Source organism: Gasterosteus aculeatus, chromosome 11, assembly GCF_964276395.1.
Source record: "Gasterosteus aculeatus chromosome 11, fGasAcu3.hap1.1, whole genome shotgun sequence".
Taxonomy (NCBI): domain Eukaryota; kingdom Metazoa; phylum Chordata; class Actinopteri; order Perciformes; family Gasterosteidae; genus Gasterosteus; species Gasterosteus aculeatus.
The window spans coordinates 16,888,149-16,906,370 of NC_135699.1; the positions used below are offsets into that span (position 1 = coordinate 16,888,149).

An 18,222-nucleotide genomic window follows, 5' to 3' on the forward strand; every position below is an offset into this window, starting at 1 on the left:
GTTGTTACCTCGGGGAACCTCAAAAGAACCGCATGGCTGCAGGAAGCCACTGGCAGCGCCGCGGTGTTGATGGTGGCACTTTCTGGATACACGGGACGCTTTGCAGCTGCACCGATAAAATGTCAGAGGGGGGATTTCGTCGCTCAGTGGCTCCTTTGGTTCCTGCGCACCAGAGAGCCTTCAACGCGTAAGAAGGCTTCACGGAGGATACGTAGATGGATGTTTAGACCTTACTGAAGTTATCCAGTGGTATTGATTCCCAGCAGGGAATTAGGTCATTACGTTAGAAGGAGGTGGACGTGTGAACCGAGAGAAAAAGGTGCTAAAATGAATCACAGAGCGAGTCGGCTTCCTTGTGTGACAGGTTTAATTTCCCTTTGGCTTCCTGCAGGGTTTTTATAGCTGCTTTTTTGTGTATGTCGGCGACCTCTGACCTGCACATTTATCACAGAACAGAGAGGCAGCAACAGAAGTGATTACGCTGCATTCGTAATCTATACATGCGCAGTGTGCGGATGCAGGCAGATTCTCCTCCACGCAGGTATTTTTAGATCGTTATTAAACCACATGTGAGCAGATTTTGCGCATTATGCTTCGAGTCATGTGTTGCCAGGAGTCCTCCTCGCCGACTCTCGGGTCTGCCGTTTGATATTTCGGCTTCATTACGTTGCGTTTCGCTGCACAATTAAAGTCGCCAAGTGAGACAATTACATTCACAGGTACCCAGCAGGCAAGCTGAGATGAAGAGCTCACTCAGAGAGATCTGGGTTGTTTTACTGCAGGACGAATGCCTGCTGAATAGATGTCTTGGTTTGACCCCGTTTGCGTTCGACTCATTGAAACATACCAACGTTTGGGGAGAAGTTCAATGCGTTTGGTTGTCTGCGGCATTGTGAGGTCTCCGTGTTCACAGTAACGGTTTGTTTTGTGACGCGCGGCGCTTTCCTCTTCAGACAAGCACATAACCGCCCATTCGTACGGCCACTTCAGACTGTTTAACACAGGCCAGACCTCCTGCACTCCAGCTAGGTCACCTGCTTCATGATGCCCTTTCATCTCAAAGAGATGAGTGTGTGTGTGTGTGTGTGCGCTTTGAACCGTGATAATAGAGGCCCATTAGAAAGCAGCGAGGGGACCGGTGAGAGCGGCGTTCCTTCATTACAGCCTAATGGACATTAAACAGCAGTCTGTCACACACACACACACACACACACACAGCAGCAAATGAAAAATGCTTTTCGATGTGAGGAGGATGGATCCGTCTGCATTGACCCGCTGCCTGTGAGAGTGGGTGCCCTTAATGAGTTCACACACACTGAACCAGCTTTGGTCCGGAGGTCAGCGGGTCGTTCACAAGGATTGTTTGGGGTTTTTTTGATGTGGGACCTGTCGGCCGTACTTGGACCTGATTTCCTCACTCATTGTGAGCTAAAGCTGAGGCCGAGGAAAACTAAACGGATGCAGTCGTCGTAATAAAAGCTCTAACAAAAAAAGCGTCTCTCGGGCCCCCGCTTACGTAATTCCCGCCGATTCCGACGCGGGCCGAGAGAGAGCGAGCGAGACGGAAGCAGAGGGAAGAAGAACCCGGGGGTTGAGCCGCGGCGGCGGCGGCGCTCGCTGTGCGCTCTGTTCGCGAGGTCACCCGCAAAACAACGAGCGTGAGCGGGCGCCCGGCGTCCAGCGGGACCGCCAGGTTGACTCCGCCTTCTGAGCTGCTGCAGGAACATTGGTAGGCTCTCGCACACACATAAATAATAAATAATATAAACAATAAATAATATAGTTATTGACTCAGCAGTTGAACGAGGACCCTCACACACAGATTGCCCCCCCCCCCCCATGCTCCGATGTGCAGCAGTGCCATTCTGTTGCCTAGTAACCAGGTAGAGTTTCTAGTAAGAGCCTCTTCCAGTCTCTCTCTCTCTCTCACAGAGCAGCATACATCGCATTGCCACTGTTTGAAGCAGCTTTCATGAAACTTTCCACGTGCACTTTCATGCACTTTTTTTTCCAACATGAATTAAGCTTCGGTCACCGTACTCACACGCAGAGACGGGCTGCAAACAGGCAAAGACGCACCTACAAGACGTCACGGTGACACTATTTAAAAGCAACTTCACGCACGAGTGTGTTCATGGGCCGAGCAGGACGAACTGAAACAAACCGCGTTCCGTACGCTTCTTCATCAGTGCGAATCTCTTGTTTACATACCTAAACACTGCAGTTGTGCGATGTCGATCTCTCTCACTCGCAACACATTAAACACACGCACATACTGTGCTGTGCTGCTCGCATTGCCATGACAACCGAGTGCTCGATGTTGATGGGTTTCCTAGATCTTTTATTTATTCATCCATCTGCATTACTCTTTCATAATAAGACGCTGTCTCTCTCTCTCACACACACACACACACACACACATAGAGATGTGTATCCCTACACATGAGTGCATCCATGCACGCACTCCCACCCGCTTCCTAATATACACAAGACCTCGTTTGCGGGCTGTTTGATCTTCACAGTTGCGTCAAAGAACAGTTCCATCCGTCCTCCGTATGTAGCTGTGTGCAGATTGAAATGTGCAGGGGGGGGGTGTTGGTTCCCCTCAAAGAATTGTTGTGTGAAACAAAACGCTGTGTCCACACAAAGTGGGCCTTTACCAATGGTCCCCCCCCCTCTCTCTCTTTCTGTCAGTCTAACCATCTTTCAGGCAGTAATGTGATCGGGACTATTGGGTTATTTATGTGGAGCTCGACTGTGGGGAAACAGACACACATACAGTACAAACACACACACACACATCATCAACAACAACAACAGGAAGGGCTCATTAGACACAGCAGTGCGGTAACAAGACAACGTGACCTAAAAGCATAACTGAATACTAAGCACTGCATCGAAGACGAAGGAGACCACCGCGAAGGTCCGGTGACGATACGCAACTCGATACGCAACCGACACGCAGCCCGACACGCAACCCGACACGCAACACGACACGCAACCCGATACCCAACCCGATACGCAACCCGATACGCAACCTGATACGCAACCCGATACGCAACTCGATACGCAACCCGATACGCAACTCGATACGCAACCCGATACCCAACTCAATACGCAACTCGATACGCAACCTCATATGCAACCCGACACGCAACCCGATACCCAACCCGACACGCAACCCGATACGCAACCTGATACGCAACCTGATACGCAACTCGATACGCAACCTCATATGCAACTCGACACGCAACCCGATACTCAACCCGACACGCAACCCGATACGCAACCTGATACGCAACCTGATACGCAACTCGATACGCAACTTGATACGCAACTTGATACGCAACTCGATACGCAACCTCATATGCAACCCGACACGCAACCCGATACCCAACCCGACACGCAACCCGACACGCAACCCGATACCCAACTCGATACGCAACTCGATACGCAACTCGATACGCAACCCGACACGCAACCCGACACGCAACCCGATACCCAACCCGATACCCAACCCGATACCCAACCCGATACCCAACCCGATACGCAACCCGATACCCAACCCGATACCCAACCCGATACGCAACCCGATACCCAACCCGATACCCAACCCGATACGCAACCCGATACGCAACCCGATACCCAACCCGATACCCAACCCGATACCCAACCCGATACGCAACCTGATACGCAACCTGATTTGCAACTCGATACGCAACCTCATATGCAACCCGACACGCAACCCGATACCCAACCCGACACGCAACCCGATACGCAACCTGATACGCAACCTGATACGCAACTCGATACGCAACCTCATATGCAACTCGACACGCAACCCGATACTCAACCCGACACGCAACCCGATACGCAACCTGATACGCAACCTGATACGCAACTCGATACGCAACTTGATACGCAACTTGATACGCAACTCGATACGCAACCTCATATGCAACCCGACACGCAACCCGATACCCAACCCGACACGCAACCCGACACGCAACCCGATACCCAACTCGATACGCAACTCGATACGCAACTCGATACGCAACCCGACACGCAACCCGACACGCAACCCGATACCCAACCCGATACCCAACCCGATACCCAACCCGATACCCAACCCGATACGCAACCCGATACCCAACCCGATACCCAACCCGATACGCAACCCGATACGCAACCCGATACCCAACCCGATACCCAACCCGATACCCAACCCGATACGCAACCCGATACGCAACCCGATACGCAACCCGATACGCAACCCGATACGCAACCCGATACGCAACCTGATACGCAACTCGATACGCAACCTCATATGCAACCCGACACGCAACCCGACACCCAACCCGACACGCAACCCGACACGCAACCCGATACCCAACTCGATACGCAACTCAACACGCAACTTGATACGCAACCCGATACGCAACCTGATACGCAACCCGATACCCAACTCACATTTCTCACATCCTGAGGATTCCTATCATGTGTGTGTGTGTGTGTGTGTGTGTGTGTGTGTGTGTGTGTGTGTGTGTGTGTGTGTGTGTGTGTGTGTGTGTGTGTTTGGTCGAGCCGGTGAATCCGGGGCAGCTCGGTGTTGATGACCTGCTGACTCTCTGGTCCTTTTACAACCGTGAGCCAGAAGAAATCCACCTTAATTGAGCTCCAGTCCCCTAAAGAGCAACCAATTGACCCCCGGAACGTCACGCATCAACACACACCAACACACACACACACACACACACTCGCTCAAGCCCATAAATCAATAGAGGCTTGGAGTCAATCCGAGTTAAGCGCTGACACACCGAGAGAGAAAGAAACACCCTGACAATTTATTTCACCAAGTGGTCTCATTATAAAAGATTAAAAAAACTGAGCATCAGTGTGCGTGCGTGTGTGTGTGTGTGTGTGTGTCTGCGTGTGTGTATGTGTGTTTGTGTGCGTGTGCAGGAAAAGCATTGGTTAACACTGCAGTAAAGCTGCCGAATAGACAAAGGAACGCGTGAAGGAGGAAAGAGGAACAAATAAAGAGCTCACGTTAGTCAGCAGAAGCTTTTTTTGGAGAGAGAGAGAGAGATGGAGAGATACGGGGGAGGCAAGGGGAGTCATGGGGAGTAGTTGTGTTGTTCTTGATGACAAGCAAGCTCTTTACTGCGGTAACCATCAACAGAGAAAGATAATAAATAAGGCACAATGGAGCAGGAGAGAGCAGAGAGGTGGCAGCTCTCCTGTGATTGGCTGAACGCCGTCTCCACAGCCCTCCTGTGATTGGCTGACCCCCCCCCCCCCCGGGGCGGGAAAAGGTCACTGGCTAAACTGACCACACGTGCACACCCCGCGTTTACACACACACGCATCATTTTGTGAAATCAGTCTGTAAACAACGGGCCTGGGGGTAAACAAAGATCCTACGGTACTGGAAGTAATCCCACGACACACACACACACACACCTTAACATCCTGCAAACACACCGAGCCACCGCCACACACACACACACACTAATCAACAGCTGGAGGGCAGTGAAATGTAATTTGTGTACTTATTATGTTTGACTACATAATACATTCATGAACAACGGCAATAACAATCCACCCGATGCTAGAGATCATTCAAAAAGTTATTATAAAATGATTATGAAAACTGAAAATATGAACAATCGTTCAAGTTACCGAAGAACAGGTGGAAATTAATTTTGCACAATGTTTAAAAAAGATTTTAAAAAACATACTTTTACTTTGAAAGGTACATTAAACACTGCAGAGTGAGAGTAACTAACACGTCATAGAGGCAGAATCCCTCTGTCATGACCCCCAATCTGCTGTTATCATGTGCACGGGCCAAATACAATGAGTCACCACACACACACACACACACACACACACACACACACGCCTCAGGAGGCTTGTCTGATTGGCGGTTAGAGAATCGACAACCTGCTGAATTCTAGGCAGCTCTGTTGGTCCCTCCCACTGCACCGATGATCATTTTAAGACACAGTCCCGGGTGAGGAGACCTTTGAAATGACATCACTGTGGGAGGAAGTGGACAAGTGGGAGGTGGACTCTTATCATGCTGAACACGTATGCAGGCTACATTTTAATGAGGCTCTTTTTGACTCGGATCGCTCGCGCTCCATCTGACAAAGATAGAAATCCATCTCAGATTTCATAAAGCTGGTTTCAATCCGCCAAGTGACCAATGTTTGATGTTCCTGCTCCAATCACATTCAAATAAAAGCCATAATGAGAATATTATCATGAATAAACGCCTGTGATCTTTAGCTAACAAGCCTGTGTGTTTGTGTGTGTGTGTGTGTGTGTGTGTGTGTGTCTGCGTGCCTTCTCACAGTCATCTGTATTCATTTATGAAGGAAGTGCAAGAGGCCCTCTCCATGTTTTCAGAGTATAGGATGACTAATGGAGAGCGATAGTGGATGAATCCACTCATCTGTAATGCATTAACCTCGCCCGCCCCCCCGAACCTCATCTAGTCGGTCTGAATCGGCTTGTTAGCGCGCCACGTAGCCGCACATCCCCAAACACCCCCCTCGGTGTCGATGCAGGTATCTAGTTGCTAGCTTCCACCTCAGTCAGTCTCTTCCGTCGGCTTCGGAATTCTTTCTATTCATCCATTCATTGTTTTGCATCCTGAATCGGAAGAAAGAATTGAAATTCCTCCGTCGGTTGCTTACGGAAACGTTGGATGCCGTCTGATCAACCAGTTCTGAGGATTGAGGCCGATCGCATCTCAAACTTGCATTCCCTGTCACGGCCACCAGGGGGCGACTCGTCTGGGTGTAAAAAAAGAAGCACTTTCACTTGAAAACGGAAGAAAACCATCAGTTCTAAAGGTTTTTACAGATTATGTTCTGTTTCGTTAACTCTGTAGCCTCTAATGTCTAACAGCCAAATGCAAAGAAAAGCATTAATAAATTATATTTGACAGAGCAAAATTAAAAAGCACTTATGCAGAGATGTCTCCGGCACTAGAGAATAATTTGTTTCGAGAAGCTGACATAAAACGTTTTGAACACATTGGCAGCAAACGCTCCCGTTTAAAATGTTCTGAAGTGGCCATCTTGAGGCTTGTTGTGGCCGTTTTTCATCGTGTTTCATGGAACAACGAGTTAAGTAGTCATTAAACTAATCGATAGCTCTCTGCTGCAATTGCATTGTGAGCAAAGACGCTTCTTTTTCTCTGACGTAAATCTGCAGGCAAGAAAGTGGGTCAGCTGATCAACAACGACGACCATAATAAAGATGATTTACGAGGAACGCTGATTGTGCGCAACTGTTGATTGTCTTTTATCTTCACGTGTGATTAGCAGCTTCCCGAATACCGATTAGATCATTTGGGACGTGGACTTTCATACAACACGACTGGTTTCAGAGCAGTTTGATCACCGTTTGATCAAGTCTCTTCGTCCCTTCGACTCCCCTTCTCGAGTCACACTTAAACCATTGTGTGCATGCCTTTGTGCGCTTGAGTGGCGGAGCATTTATACTGCGAATAATATTTACGCAGCCCACTGTGGACCACCAGGCATGCAATGCTGACACACACACACACACACACACACACCGAGGCTCGAAACACACTGTGCTGTCCGGTGGGATCCGGTCCTATGACACAACCATGGCTGCGGTTTTAATTCATTCATACAAACAGGCCTTGTGTCGCCAAACCGCCAGGAAACCGATAAAAGCAGATGAGCGGCGGAGCTTCCGCTTCACGCCGGTGGTCCACCTCTCGTCTCCGGCTTCAGTAGAACCCGTGAGAAGAGATCGCTCGGGGGAACGCGGCGCTTGCATCTTAGCGTTAAGATGTCAACACATCGGCCTTGGGTTGGTCGCGATGGACTGCGTGCAGGGAGGTTCCTGCGCGGAGGAGGAAACGGGCTTGGCAAAAGCTCATCGCCACTTTCTGTTGTGTTTAAAAACAAACAAACAAGATGTGCGTTTGTATGATTTACAAAACCGCCCTGCGCCGGTCTGCCAATCCAACCCCCCCCCCCCCTCTTATTAAATCATTCTCTAACCAACTACGACTGAACCGCTTGCTCTGCAGGGGCAGCCGCCACGAACCGCGTAATAATTTAATTTGATATGTTAAAAGTGCGTCCGTTGTGAGAGCGCGGCGGCTGAACGTCCCTTTATCGGTATCATCGACTTCATTTTCCATCACGAATAGAAGCAGCAGTTTGCCAACAGGTGGCGTCGGATCGATGTTCACGAAGGAGAGTTGGCGAGACGCCCCTTGCCCCTTTCAGACGGGCCGCCGTCCGATAAGGGAAAGCGTTCCCGGTCCAGCCGATATCTTGACCCGTGTCTGCCTGCGGCTTCAAACCCCCTTTCCTGCCTCCAGCTGCTGACGACCAATCGGCTCGTGAAACGGAGTCGAGGTACCGGAACGTCACGCAGTCTGAGAAACCAGTTTGCATTTGGTCATTTCCTATTTTCGTCTGTCGATACTCTGCACATTAGATTCCAGCTTCACAGGAAGCAAATAAATATGACTCAGGGCCTGAATTTGATTTTACGCCGCCCACCTCGAAAGAACAGTGCAGCGGTTCATCTTCAATTCCTTCTTTTTTCATGGGGCTTTGGATGCACATTGTGTTCTCTTTTTACAGTGTGTTAAAACATCCCACAGGGGGAAAATATCCAGGCAGGATGTTCGGCTGAGGAGCAATAGTTTAAATTTTAACTTGGACTATTTGGCATCGTCACGCGCGATGTGGAGGGTTTTTTTTTTTTTATGCACAAAATGGCAGCGTGAGAAGCGGGATCACGTCACCTGAGGAGTAGTATTTAATCAAGTCTATTTCAATAATGACGGGTTGCTTCAAACATATTTTAATTTCATCCAAAAAACAACTGGCGCTTCAAACATACACTGAAGATGAACCCAGATCAAGTAGGCCGACCCAAGAAAGAAGATGAACCCGCGCTGAGACTGACCGGTGGTGCCTCCAAATATGTCTCGGGATCCCACCGTGAACATTTGGGAAATGTGCCCAAAAAGCGCAGTATTAAAATGTCCATGTGAATGTGCTTTTGACGGATTGAAAAGTTCTGTTAGTGGCTCCTATTGAGAGAACCAAACGCGCTCTGGATTCCGGCATCTTTTAGTCAAACAGAACAGAATCAGAAACCCTCCGACCCCCCCGGGGAGACGAACTCAAGACAACTGCAGCAAGACCAGCGAGCCCAACATGTGCTCCCACATTACTCAGCGCATGTGTCCAAACAATGGCATGTTAAGTGGACCCCCCCCACCCTCAGACGTGTGGAGCCTGCTGCTGCTCCGCTACTCTCATCGGACCAAGCAAGTTACATTTACACGAGGAGCCTTCAGAAAGCGGCACCACAGCCGGACCCCCGAGCGCGTGTGAGCCACGTACCTGGGGGGGCGGGGGGGGGCGGGGGGCTTGTGAAAGGATATGGGTTACAGACGAGGCGGAGGCACCAGTTGCGGGGCCTGGTGGTTTGCTTCAGGCAGAAGAAGGCCACGGGGGCCAGGGCGGGGTACGGCTGCTGCTGCTCCTCCTCCTCCGACACGCAGTCCGGGTCCCGGAGGGGAGCCCTGATGCGGACTCCCGGCCGGGGCCCGGCTCCCGCTTCCGGCTCCGGTTCCTGGCCTCCGCGCTCCTCAACCTGGGGACACCATTCGCCGCCGTCTCCCCGGCCGGCGGCCCTCCTCCTGCTCCTCCTCTCCACCTCCTCCTCCTCCTCCTCTTCCTCCTCCTCCTCGTCGGCGTCGCGGCCTCCTCCAGGGTCACCGCCGTGACCCGCGGCGTCCTTCCTGCAGGGCGTCGGTATGGCAAGCCTCACCTCCTCCCGCGCCTCCTCCTGCCCCTCCGGGCACTCCGCGTACTGGAAGCGCACTCTCCCCTCGCCATCAGTCATGATAGAGCATCAGGCAGAGCCACTCTGGAGGGGAGAGGGGTTAGAGAGGCGTGCACGGTGGGAGGTGCGGGGAGACGGGGGAGGAAAGGACGCGAGCGGAGGAGAGACGGAATTAGGAGAGGAGTCACGCGACGAGCCACATAAACGCACAGGACTCCAGGAGCAAAGAACTTGCATCCAATCTGCATGCAGAGCATCAATATTCAAAACATTTGCTCTCTCTGTGACTCTCATTTAAAAACAAGACGAACAAAACGAGCCAAGCAGAGTCTTTGTTGGAGCGTAATACACATTTATGACACAGGAGATAACGAACACCGTAGAAAGGACTTATCGGGTAATCGTCTTTTGTTTAGTCAGAAACACATAAAAGCCATGATTGCCAGGGAATATTGTGGTGTTGTTATGAGATACCGGGGACTTGTTTCTGCTGTTGCTATGTGCCGGAACAGATGGACTGCTCAGTGGCGGCTCTACTGGAGCTTTTTAGCCCACACCACGCGATGTGGGCAGGGAATGCGCAAAAAGGAAGAAGAAGAGAGAGAGAAAACACACACACACACACACAATAAATGACACGCTAATCCCGATTATCATATTTAAGTAGAATAACCTTTAGAGGTCAATTATTTTCATCCTAATCCGACTGAGACTTTTCTCTTTTTAAGGGCTTTTTTAATAAATAAAAAAAATTGCTTTGTTCTCCATCGTTCGTCGATGTGTGAAGAGAAGGGGAAAAAGCGCATCTGACGCTCGCGACAGTTGCGCGCGCTCTTAAAGGGTTTCGGGGACAACAGAAGTAAAATGTAGAAAAGTACATTTCAGACGGTGCCAACGGGAACCCAAATGGAGCGCGTTCACCTGCGTGTCCGCTTCCTCCCGCCGTTAAAAAGTGGATTCAACGTCAAAACCGCTGCTACCGAAAGGCTACAGGCAGACAGAACGACTTTACCCTTAAAGGAAATACCTTATCGAGACGGAATCGGAAGTTCCCAAAAGCATGATCCGCGACTTGTCCGCGTCCTCCAGCCTTTCCGACCCGCAGCCCCGCGCCTCCTCCCTCTCTCCAAAGATCTCCTCACTTCGCGTCACGGATGAAAGAAACGGTAATCCGGAGGGACAAATCCCGGGTGAGAGAAGACGTGTCCTTCGTCCATCCGTCCCTCCGCGCGCAGGTGAGTTGGCCACGCGGCTGCGGAGCGGAGATTTGCGCGCGTGGAGAGGACGGACCGTGCGGCTCGCGCTCTGCTGGGAGCTCCGTGGACGATCTGACACGGAGGAACTTGGGAGTCCTGACACGTGACGTGATGCCCGGCTGTGAGGAGGGGAGGGGAAGGGGGGGTTTGTCGGGGGGGGGGGGGCAGCAGTTATGAGACACACATACACACACACACACACAAACACACAACAAGGAGCCGAGCCGGGCGCGCAGGTTCCAGGGCGTTACGCGCGTCCCCACGCGGCCCGCAGCGCACGATGGAGACGCAATAAAGGACGCATCGGCCAGCGCACATCTGCTGCTGGAGTTACACACACACACAAGGAACCGCTGTTGTTGTTATTGTTGTTATTGTTGTTCTAGTTCACGCGTTTCTCTTTCTGTCATATTCCTCTAATCTGTAGCCATGGCAACAAAGTGCTTCGGTACAAAAACACCACGGGGGCTACAGGAAGGCAGATTTAGCGTGTACACCTTTTATCTCTGACTCTTGACTCATCATCAACAGCATCCTCTGCGCTCCGTGGAGCCGCTGGTCGGGGGTCAGTAAACCCGCCCGTCTTCGTGCGTCCATTCAGTTCATTTACGCTCCCAGATGATTGATGACAAACACTATAATGTGTTCCAGAAAACAATTATGCATATATGTGCGTACAGTAGATATGAGCTCCACGGGAAGCAGCTGCCAGAAACGTGACAGTATTTGATGTGTGGGGGGTGTGGGGGGGGGTGGGGGGGGGGGGGGGGGGGCAGGAAGAGAGAGATTCTCCATCTTCAACGTCGTATTGCAATGAACCAATGAACTCAACTTGGGAAAAGTCTGCGGAAACGCAGACCGGCGGAAAGTGTTCACGAGAGGCCCAAATTGTCTTCGAGAGCCCCTTCAAGCCCTCGACCCTCTGACAGCGGGACGCCCCTCAGGCTGAGAGCCCCTGGTGGGTGTGGGCGCTCAGGATGGAGCCCAAACACCAGGCCGCTGGGGGAGGGGGAGGGGGGAGATTCGGGGCGGGGCGGCACAGCCAGAAGAGGCCCGGGACGCGTTCCTGGTGGATCCCTCCAGACCGCCACAGGAAACCAATGAAAACAACTGGTGCTGCTTTTGGTTCCCACAGGAAACTCAAGTAAACCTCGATGTGTCGTAACATGAATGCCGAGTTTCTAAGAAGAGCCGCGATACAAATATAAAACAACGAGTACTTTGTATCGTACGTTAAATGAATGAGTTGATCTGTTCTTTATGTAACGTAGTTAGCATTAACTGCCAATCCTCCAAAGACCTGATGTAATCCCCTAATCTCTCTGCGCGTACATATAGAGGAATATAACAAATGTAATCCACACAACGTCCCTGATCCCATGCGCCAGGGGCTGTCCGCAACACATCAGACCTCTGGAACACTTTTTGTTTGATTGACAAGTGACCCGTCCAGTCATATGCTCAAGTTTCTCTTTTCTCGTCGAGTCTCCTGGGACGGATTCTCTGGCAGAAAACGTTGAGTCGAGCGCGCTGATGAGCTGCATTGACCTGGAGTTGTGATCAGTAAGAGCGGGCGCTCGCCGAGCCCGCGGAGCACCGACGGACCGATTGGACCACCGACCTTTTAGGGCTCCGTGGGGTCAGGAGTGCCCCCACGAGTTTCCCCTGAGCGACGGCGTGCCGCTCACAGATCGCCACGAAGCATCAGGCACGCTGCGTCACACCATAAACAAAAACGGCGAGGCCTCTGCCAAGCGCCGAGCCGCAAGCCGATCACAATAATAATAGGTTAATGTGCCCCCCCACCCCCGTCCCCCCGTCCCACGGGCCCTCGGGCCCTCGGCGGCGGAGCCGTGTCACCCAAAGCCAATCAGGGAGTCGTTTGAAGTGGCGGAGCTGTTTGAAAGTGTGAGGCGAAGTCGAATCTGACGTCTGCTTCCAGCAGGGAGGAGCGCTGGCGCCCCGATGGTCAACGCAGCACGGGAGCGCGGCCTTCCTGAAGCGGCGTTATGATTCATCCCTTCTCATCAGGACCAGCTGACGTATGTGAGGTTGGGGGAGTCGCATTTCACAGAGTCTCCCCCTGCAGCGTCCGCACTGTACACGCGCACAGACACGCACGAACGCCACTGAAATATGCACGACTCTCGATGTATTATTGAAAACAAGATAAGAAAAGTACACGAGATGAATAACAAAGGGGGGGAGAGAGAGAGAGAGAGAGAGAGAGAGAGAGAGAGAGAGAGAGAGCGAGCGGCGTCGTTGAGGATGGAAAGACGGTTTGTGACGGTTTATTTCATCCCTCTTTCTGCAGGACGCAAAGCAATCATTGGAATTAGAGTACGTGAGAGCAGAAAATATCTGTGCATTCATGAAGACAACAGGGACAGAGGAAACAAGTACACAATCACACAGAAACACCAGCAGATACGTAGATAATCCGACTGCTGCAGTAACACTCTCACAGCTCCTTTGGCGGTTGCACACGCGCAGACGGAGCGCAGAACTTTTTATTTCTTTTACACACTGGGGCATTTTACCAGAGCAGAAAGACGTTAAACCCTCCTTCCACCCATAGAACTCTAAATCATAAATGACTTGCGCATGTTGCTCGCCTTCAGGGGGCTCGGAGAGCTTTCATCCTTCATGTAACACGGCCGCACAATGACGGACGCCATCAGGAGCAACTCTTCGGACCAGAGGACAACCCCCGCTGGACGTCCCCCACCGGCTGTTAGGCTTGTGAAATAAAAACAACGTAGACGAGTTATTCCAACTGAACCCTGCCGAGCTGTGTTAGATAATGTGATGCATTTGAAATAATCACGGGTTGCGTACGTGGGAACAGCAGGTTGTCATTTTATAAGCTGGTCTGGTGAGTGACACCTGTCTGCTGCTTTCATCTGTGGAAATAAAAAAGTAATGCGGGAAGCTGACCGCCTCTTTGAAGAAACGCACACACACACACACACACACACACACACACACAGGCGCCTACTGGTCCACTTCAAAAACCGGTTCAGAGAGAGACGGAGAGGCTGAGACCAGATGCGGGGAGAGATGGATGGGAGAGGTATACAAAGAGAGAGAGAGTCATAGCAGCAGTAATGAAAGCAACATCTGGATTATAATCTGGTGTTGTACAACAGCATCTGGCAGCCTCCTGCGTCACATTGATACATGCAGACATGCACATGAGATACCTGCACACCCAACGCATTTCAGTTTGCATTCCTACAGGCAAACAGCCCATAAAAGGAGGGTGTGTTTCGGGGCGGGGCTGCGCGGCGATTGACAGGTTGTCTTGCAAAGCTTCAAAGCGCCAGTGGGAGACGTCGCCATGGCTACGCACACTTCTTGTACACGGCCTTTTGATGATTCCTCCTCCCTGGCTGGAGTCTGCAGGACCTCCGTCCCGATCGCCGCGTGCAGCAGTGCTCGCCGCGTCAGCGTCGGTTTCCACTTTCCACCACGATGCAAAGCAAAAGTCCACCGACGGCGTCGCGGTGGGGGGAGGGGGGGGGGACGGCGAGGCCGTCGTTTCCTAATGGTCCCATTATCAAACTTCATTATTTCAATTACAAAATGAGAACTCTCCTGGCTTTGGCATTAATGCGATTAAGTAACCGGGGGAATGACGTCGACGTGGTCGCATGACACTTTTGGCATCGACTAAAAGGAGGACACATAACAGGGCTGTTAGGTAATGATGTCATCGCGTCGACCGAAAGGCGGGCCGCTGTGTGGCGGCGTCCAGGTATTCCCCCGTTCTTCTCTTGGGACTCGAGGACTTAGCTTAACGTTTCTGTTTGCTTGTGTTTCGTACGTGCGTGACATCATCGGCCTTTCGGCTTGAAGGGTTAGTTGTCGTTGTAACACGCGTATGTGCCGAACGAAGACGAACCCCAAATTCCATTCTAATGAAAAGTCCACTTATATCCCAGTTCACACACATGACACCCCCCCCCCCCCCCCCCCCTCCCCCCACCGGCCACCATGACCGGCAGGGTCCCACTTCCACGCCACGTCCACGCCCTGACGTCTGGTTCGTCACATCCAACTATGAAAAGGTGACACAGCACGAGCCGCGGCGTCCACAGAAAGGTGGATGAATGTAGACGGAGTCACGGGGGAGTTTCTGCTCGACCTTCCACTCCGCCGCGTGCGTCCAGAGACATTTGTGAGACGGGCTGCACACTGTGTCACATTAGGACGTCCTGCAGGGAGACAGGGCGTGAAGGGAAGACAATACATAAGAGAGCGGAAGGCAGAACGGAGACAAGTTAGAGAGAGACGGGCAGAGCAGACAGACAGCAGAAAGCAGACAGACAGCGGGAAGTGGAGAGACAGCAGGAAGCGGACAGAAAGCAGGAAGTGGACAGACAGCAGGAAGCGGACGGAAAGCAGGAAGTGGACAGACAGCAGGAAGCAGACAGAAAGCAGGAAGCGGACAGACAGCAGGAAGCGGACAAACACCAGGAAGTGGAGAGACAGCAGGAAGCGGACAGGCAGCAGGAAGTGGAGAGACAGCAGGAAGCGGACAGAAAGCAGGAAGAGGACAGACAGCATGAAGAGGACAAACCGCTGGAAGCAGACAGACAGCAGGAAGCGGACAGAAAGCAGGAAGTGGACAGACAGGAGGAAGCGGACAGAAAGCAGGAAGTGGACAGACAGCAGGAAGCGGACAAACAGCAGGAAGTGGAGAGACAGCAGGAAGCGGACAGACAGCAGGAAGCGGACAGACAGCAGGAAGCAGACAGACAGACAGAAAGCAGGAAGCAGACAGACAGGCAGACAGACAAACAGGAAGCAGCCCCCCCCCCCCGAGTCACGGTCCTGTGAAGCCGCCTGTGCTGTCCTCACATACTCAGCTGTGTGGCGGTATGCGTGTGCAGCTGTGCATTCCAATCAGAGAGATTTAACCCTCGCCCCCCGCTGGGACGGGGCGGCGGGGGGGGGGAGTTCCCGACCCAAACCTCCCACTCTCCTCACCCACCATTAAGACCCTGTGCTCGCTGCCATCTGGACCAGTCGGTGCCTGGACCATGTCTTAGCATGAACCTGAATGACACCGACCAGCTGCAGAACGCACACCTCCAGCTGATCGTTTCATGCTGAACCATGAAGATCCTTCTTCATCGATGTCACACATGACCTCCTGGCAGCCGCGCTCGTCACTTCTCCGATACTTAATCGAGTGTTGTGTCTGCGTTCAGACCGTAACCGACGCGGTTATGAGCCGCGGAATGAGATGTCAAATCACTACGTGACTGTTGGGAGGAGCAATACTTTCTAATTAAAAAGAGAAACCTTCACTTTCATTCAAAATAAACCTCCATTGAGACCATTTACCCCCCGTCCCTTATTCTACTTAATTCTACTGTGATGGATATGCTGTGTGTACCATTTTTATACATGTACACACTTTTGTACACAAGCGGACCAAAAACAGAAACCCACTCACACGGAACCCTTTGTGAACTGTTATCTGATTGTGTTGGAGTTCACCCATTCTGACGCACACGCACACTTCCGCCTCACTTTCAACTAAAAAAAGATTAAGACGGCACGAAGATCATCATCCGTTCATCATCCACCTGGTGCCCCACAAACACACATACAATCCAGCAAATACAGCTTTTTAGATCCAGTTGTCAAATATTACCCTCGGTTACAATGTACAACCTTTATGTGTGTGTGTGTGTGTGTGTGTGTGTGTGTGCGTGTGTGTGTGTGTGTGTGTGTGTGTGTGTGTGTGTGTGTGTGTGGATCACGAGGTTGGAGGAGAGGATTCTAACGAGGTCTGTGTGGCGTCGCCTCAATGGAGCCCGGTCGCACTAATGAGCCAGTGACGCGCACGGACACAGACACACACACACACACACACACACACGCGGACAGACACACACATGAAACTCTGAACAGAGACGGTGAATCACCATTTCATCCAATCTGCCTCCAAACAACCCCACTCACTAATCCATTTCCTGGACTGTTAGTGTGTGTGTGTGTGTGTGTGTGTGTTTGTGTGTGCGTGAGGCCAAAAGATCCGTGTCCTGGCAGCTTCTCCTGGTTAATCCCGCCCCCTCCTCTTGCTCGCCCTGTGGCTTCTCGGACTCTCTATCTCTCCAGAGTCGTTCTTCCTCCATCTCTTAGACACAAAGCCCTGATCTGTTTATTGTGTTACGTTTGCCATTTTTATGTAATTGATACGTTTTTGCACATACAGCACAGAGCCTGTGTGTGTGTCTGTGTGTGTGTGTGTGTGTGTGTGGGATTAAGACATGTGTTCATCAAAGAAGGATTAGTGTCCAGTGGTGTGATCTAATCTGAATACATCCCCCGCAGGACAATGACCTGCTGATACAGACACACACGCGCACGCACACTCACCTGACCTGCAGAGGTTGTGGGTGTCATTGTGCTCATAGTAGTGTGCATCGCCCCCCCCCATCATGGTCACCTTCCCACACAGCTGACCAATCAGAACACGGCTTCTGAGAACAGATGGCGCGCGTAATCTGATTCCGTCTCGTGCATTTGATGTGTTGCATTTCTTCGAGGAACATACGTGTGAATAAACCACATGGCGATTTGTGGAAAATGGAGCTGATGGATGAAACATGGGCGGGACTTTAAACAAACCCGCTTTTTGGCGGGTATATTTGCGCGGCTGGCGCAGGGAAAAGTGGCTGAATGTCGACGACCTGCCGTTCGCAAAGCGCCGCCTCCCCTGGTTACGGTCGCTACGCAGGCAAAGCTTTACATCCTCACACATCCCTGCCGGCCTCACATTCTACTTCATTGGGCTAGTTGGCTGAGTATCGTTAGCTTGATGATGAATCATGCTAACAGTCATGTCCCGAGCCGAGTAAAGGATGTTGGGGAATATTACATTCATTTTATTCTGACCAATGCTTAATCCGGGGGGGCCAGTGAAGCCCCCCGGATCCAAAGGGATTTGATGAGGAAGCTTCTAAAAGACGGTGGCACTTGCAAGTGACAATTAATTGTCTCATAATCAAGGAAAAAGGCTTTGAGATGGTCAATCATGGGCCGTTTGGGTCTTTGGCCCACTGGTTGTGAGTTTTCTGCTTTGTTAACA

General features: G+C 51.5%; 1 protein-coding gene across 2 annotated transcripts in view; it reads right to left on the bottom strand.

Moving 5' to 3' along the window:
- cacna1ha (calcium channel, voltage-dependent, T type, alpha 1H subunit a) overlaps positions 1–11,240 on the bottom strand; it is a 58,408-nt gene extending 47,168 nt beyond the window's left edge. For both annotated transcript variants that reach the window (XM_078084120.1, XM_078084119.1), the window contains exons 1-2: positions 10,889–11,240; positions 9,458–9,945 (exon numbers count right to left, since the gene is read on the bottom strand). In XM_078084120.1, coding sequence (XP_077940246.1) covers positions 9,458–9,921 — 464 coding nt within the window. In that variant the 5' untranslated portion in view covers positions 9,922–9,945; positions 10,889–11,240. The remainder of the gene's footprint in view (positions 1–9,457; positions 9,946–10,888) is intronic.
- Between the last annotated feature and the right edge of the window lie 6,982 nt (positions 11,241–18,222).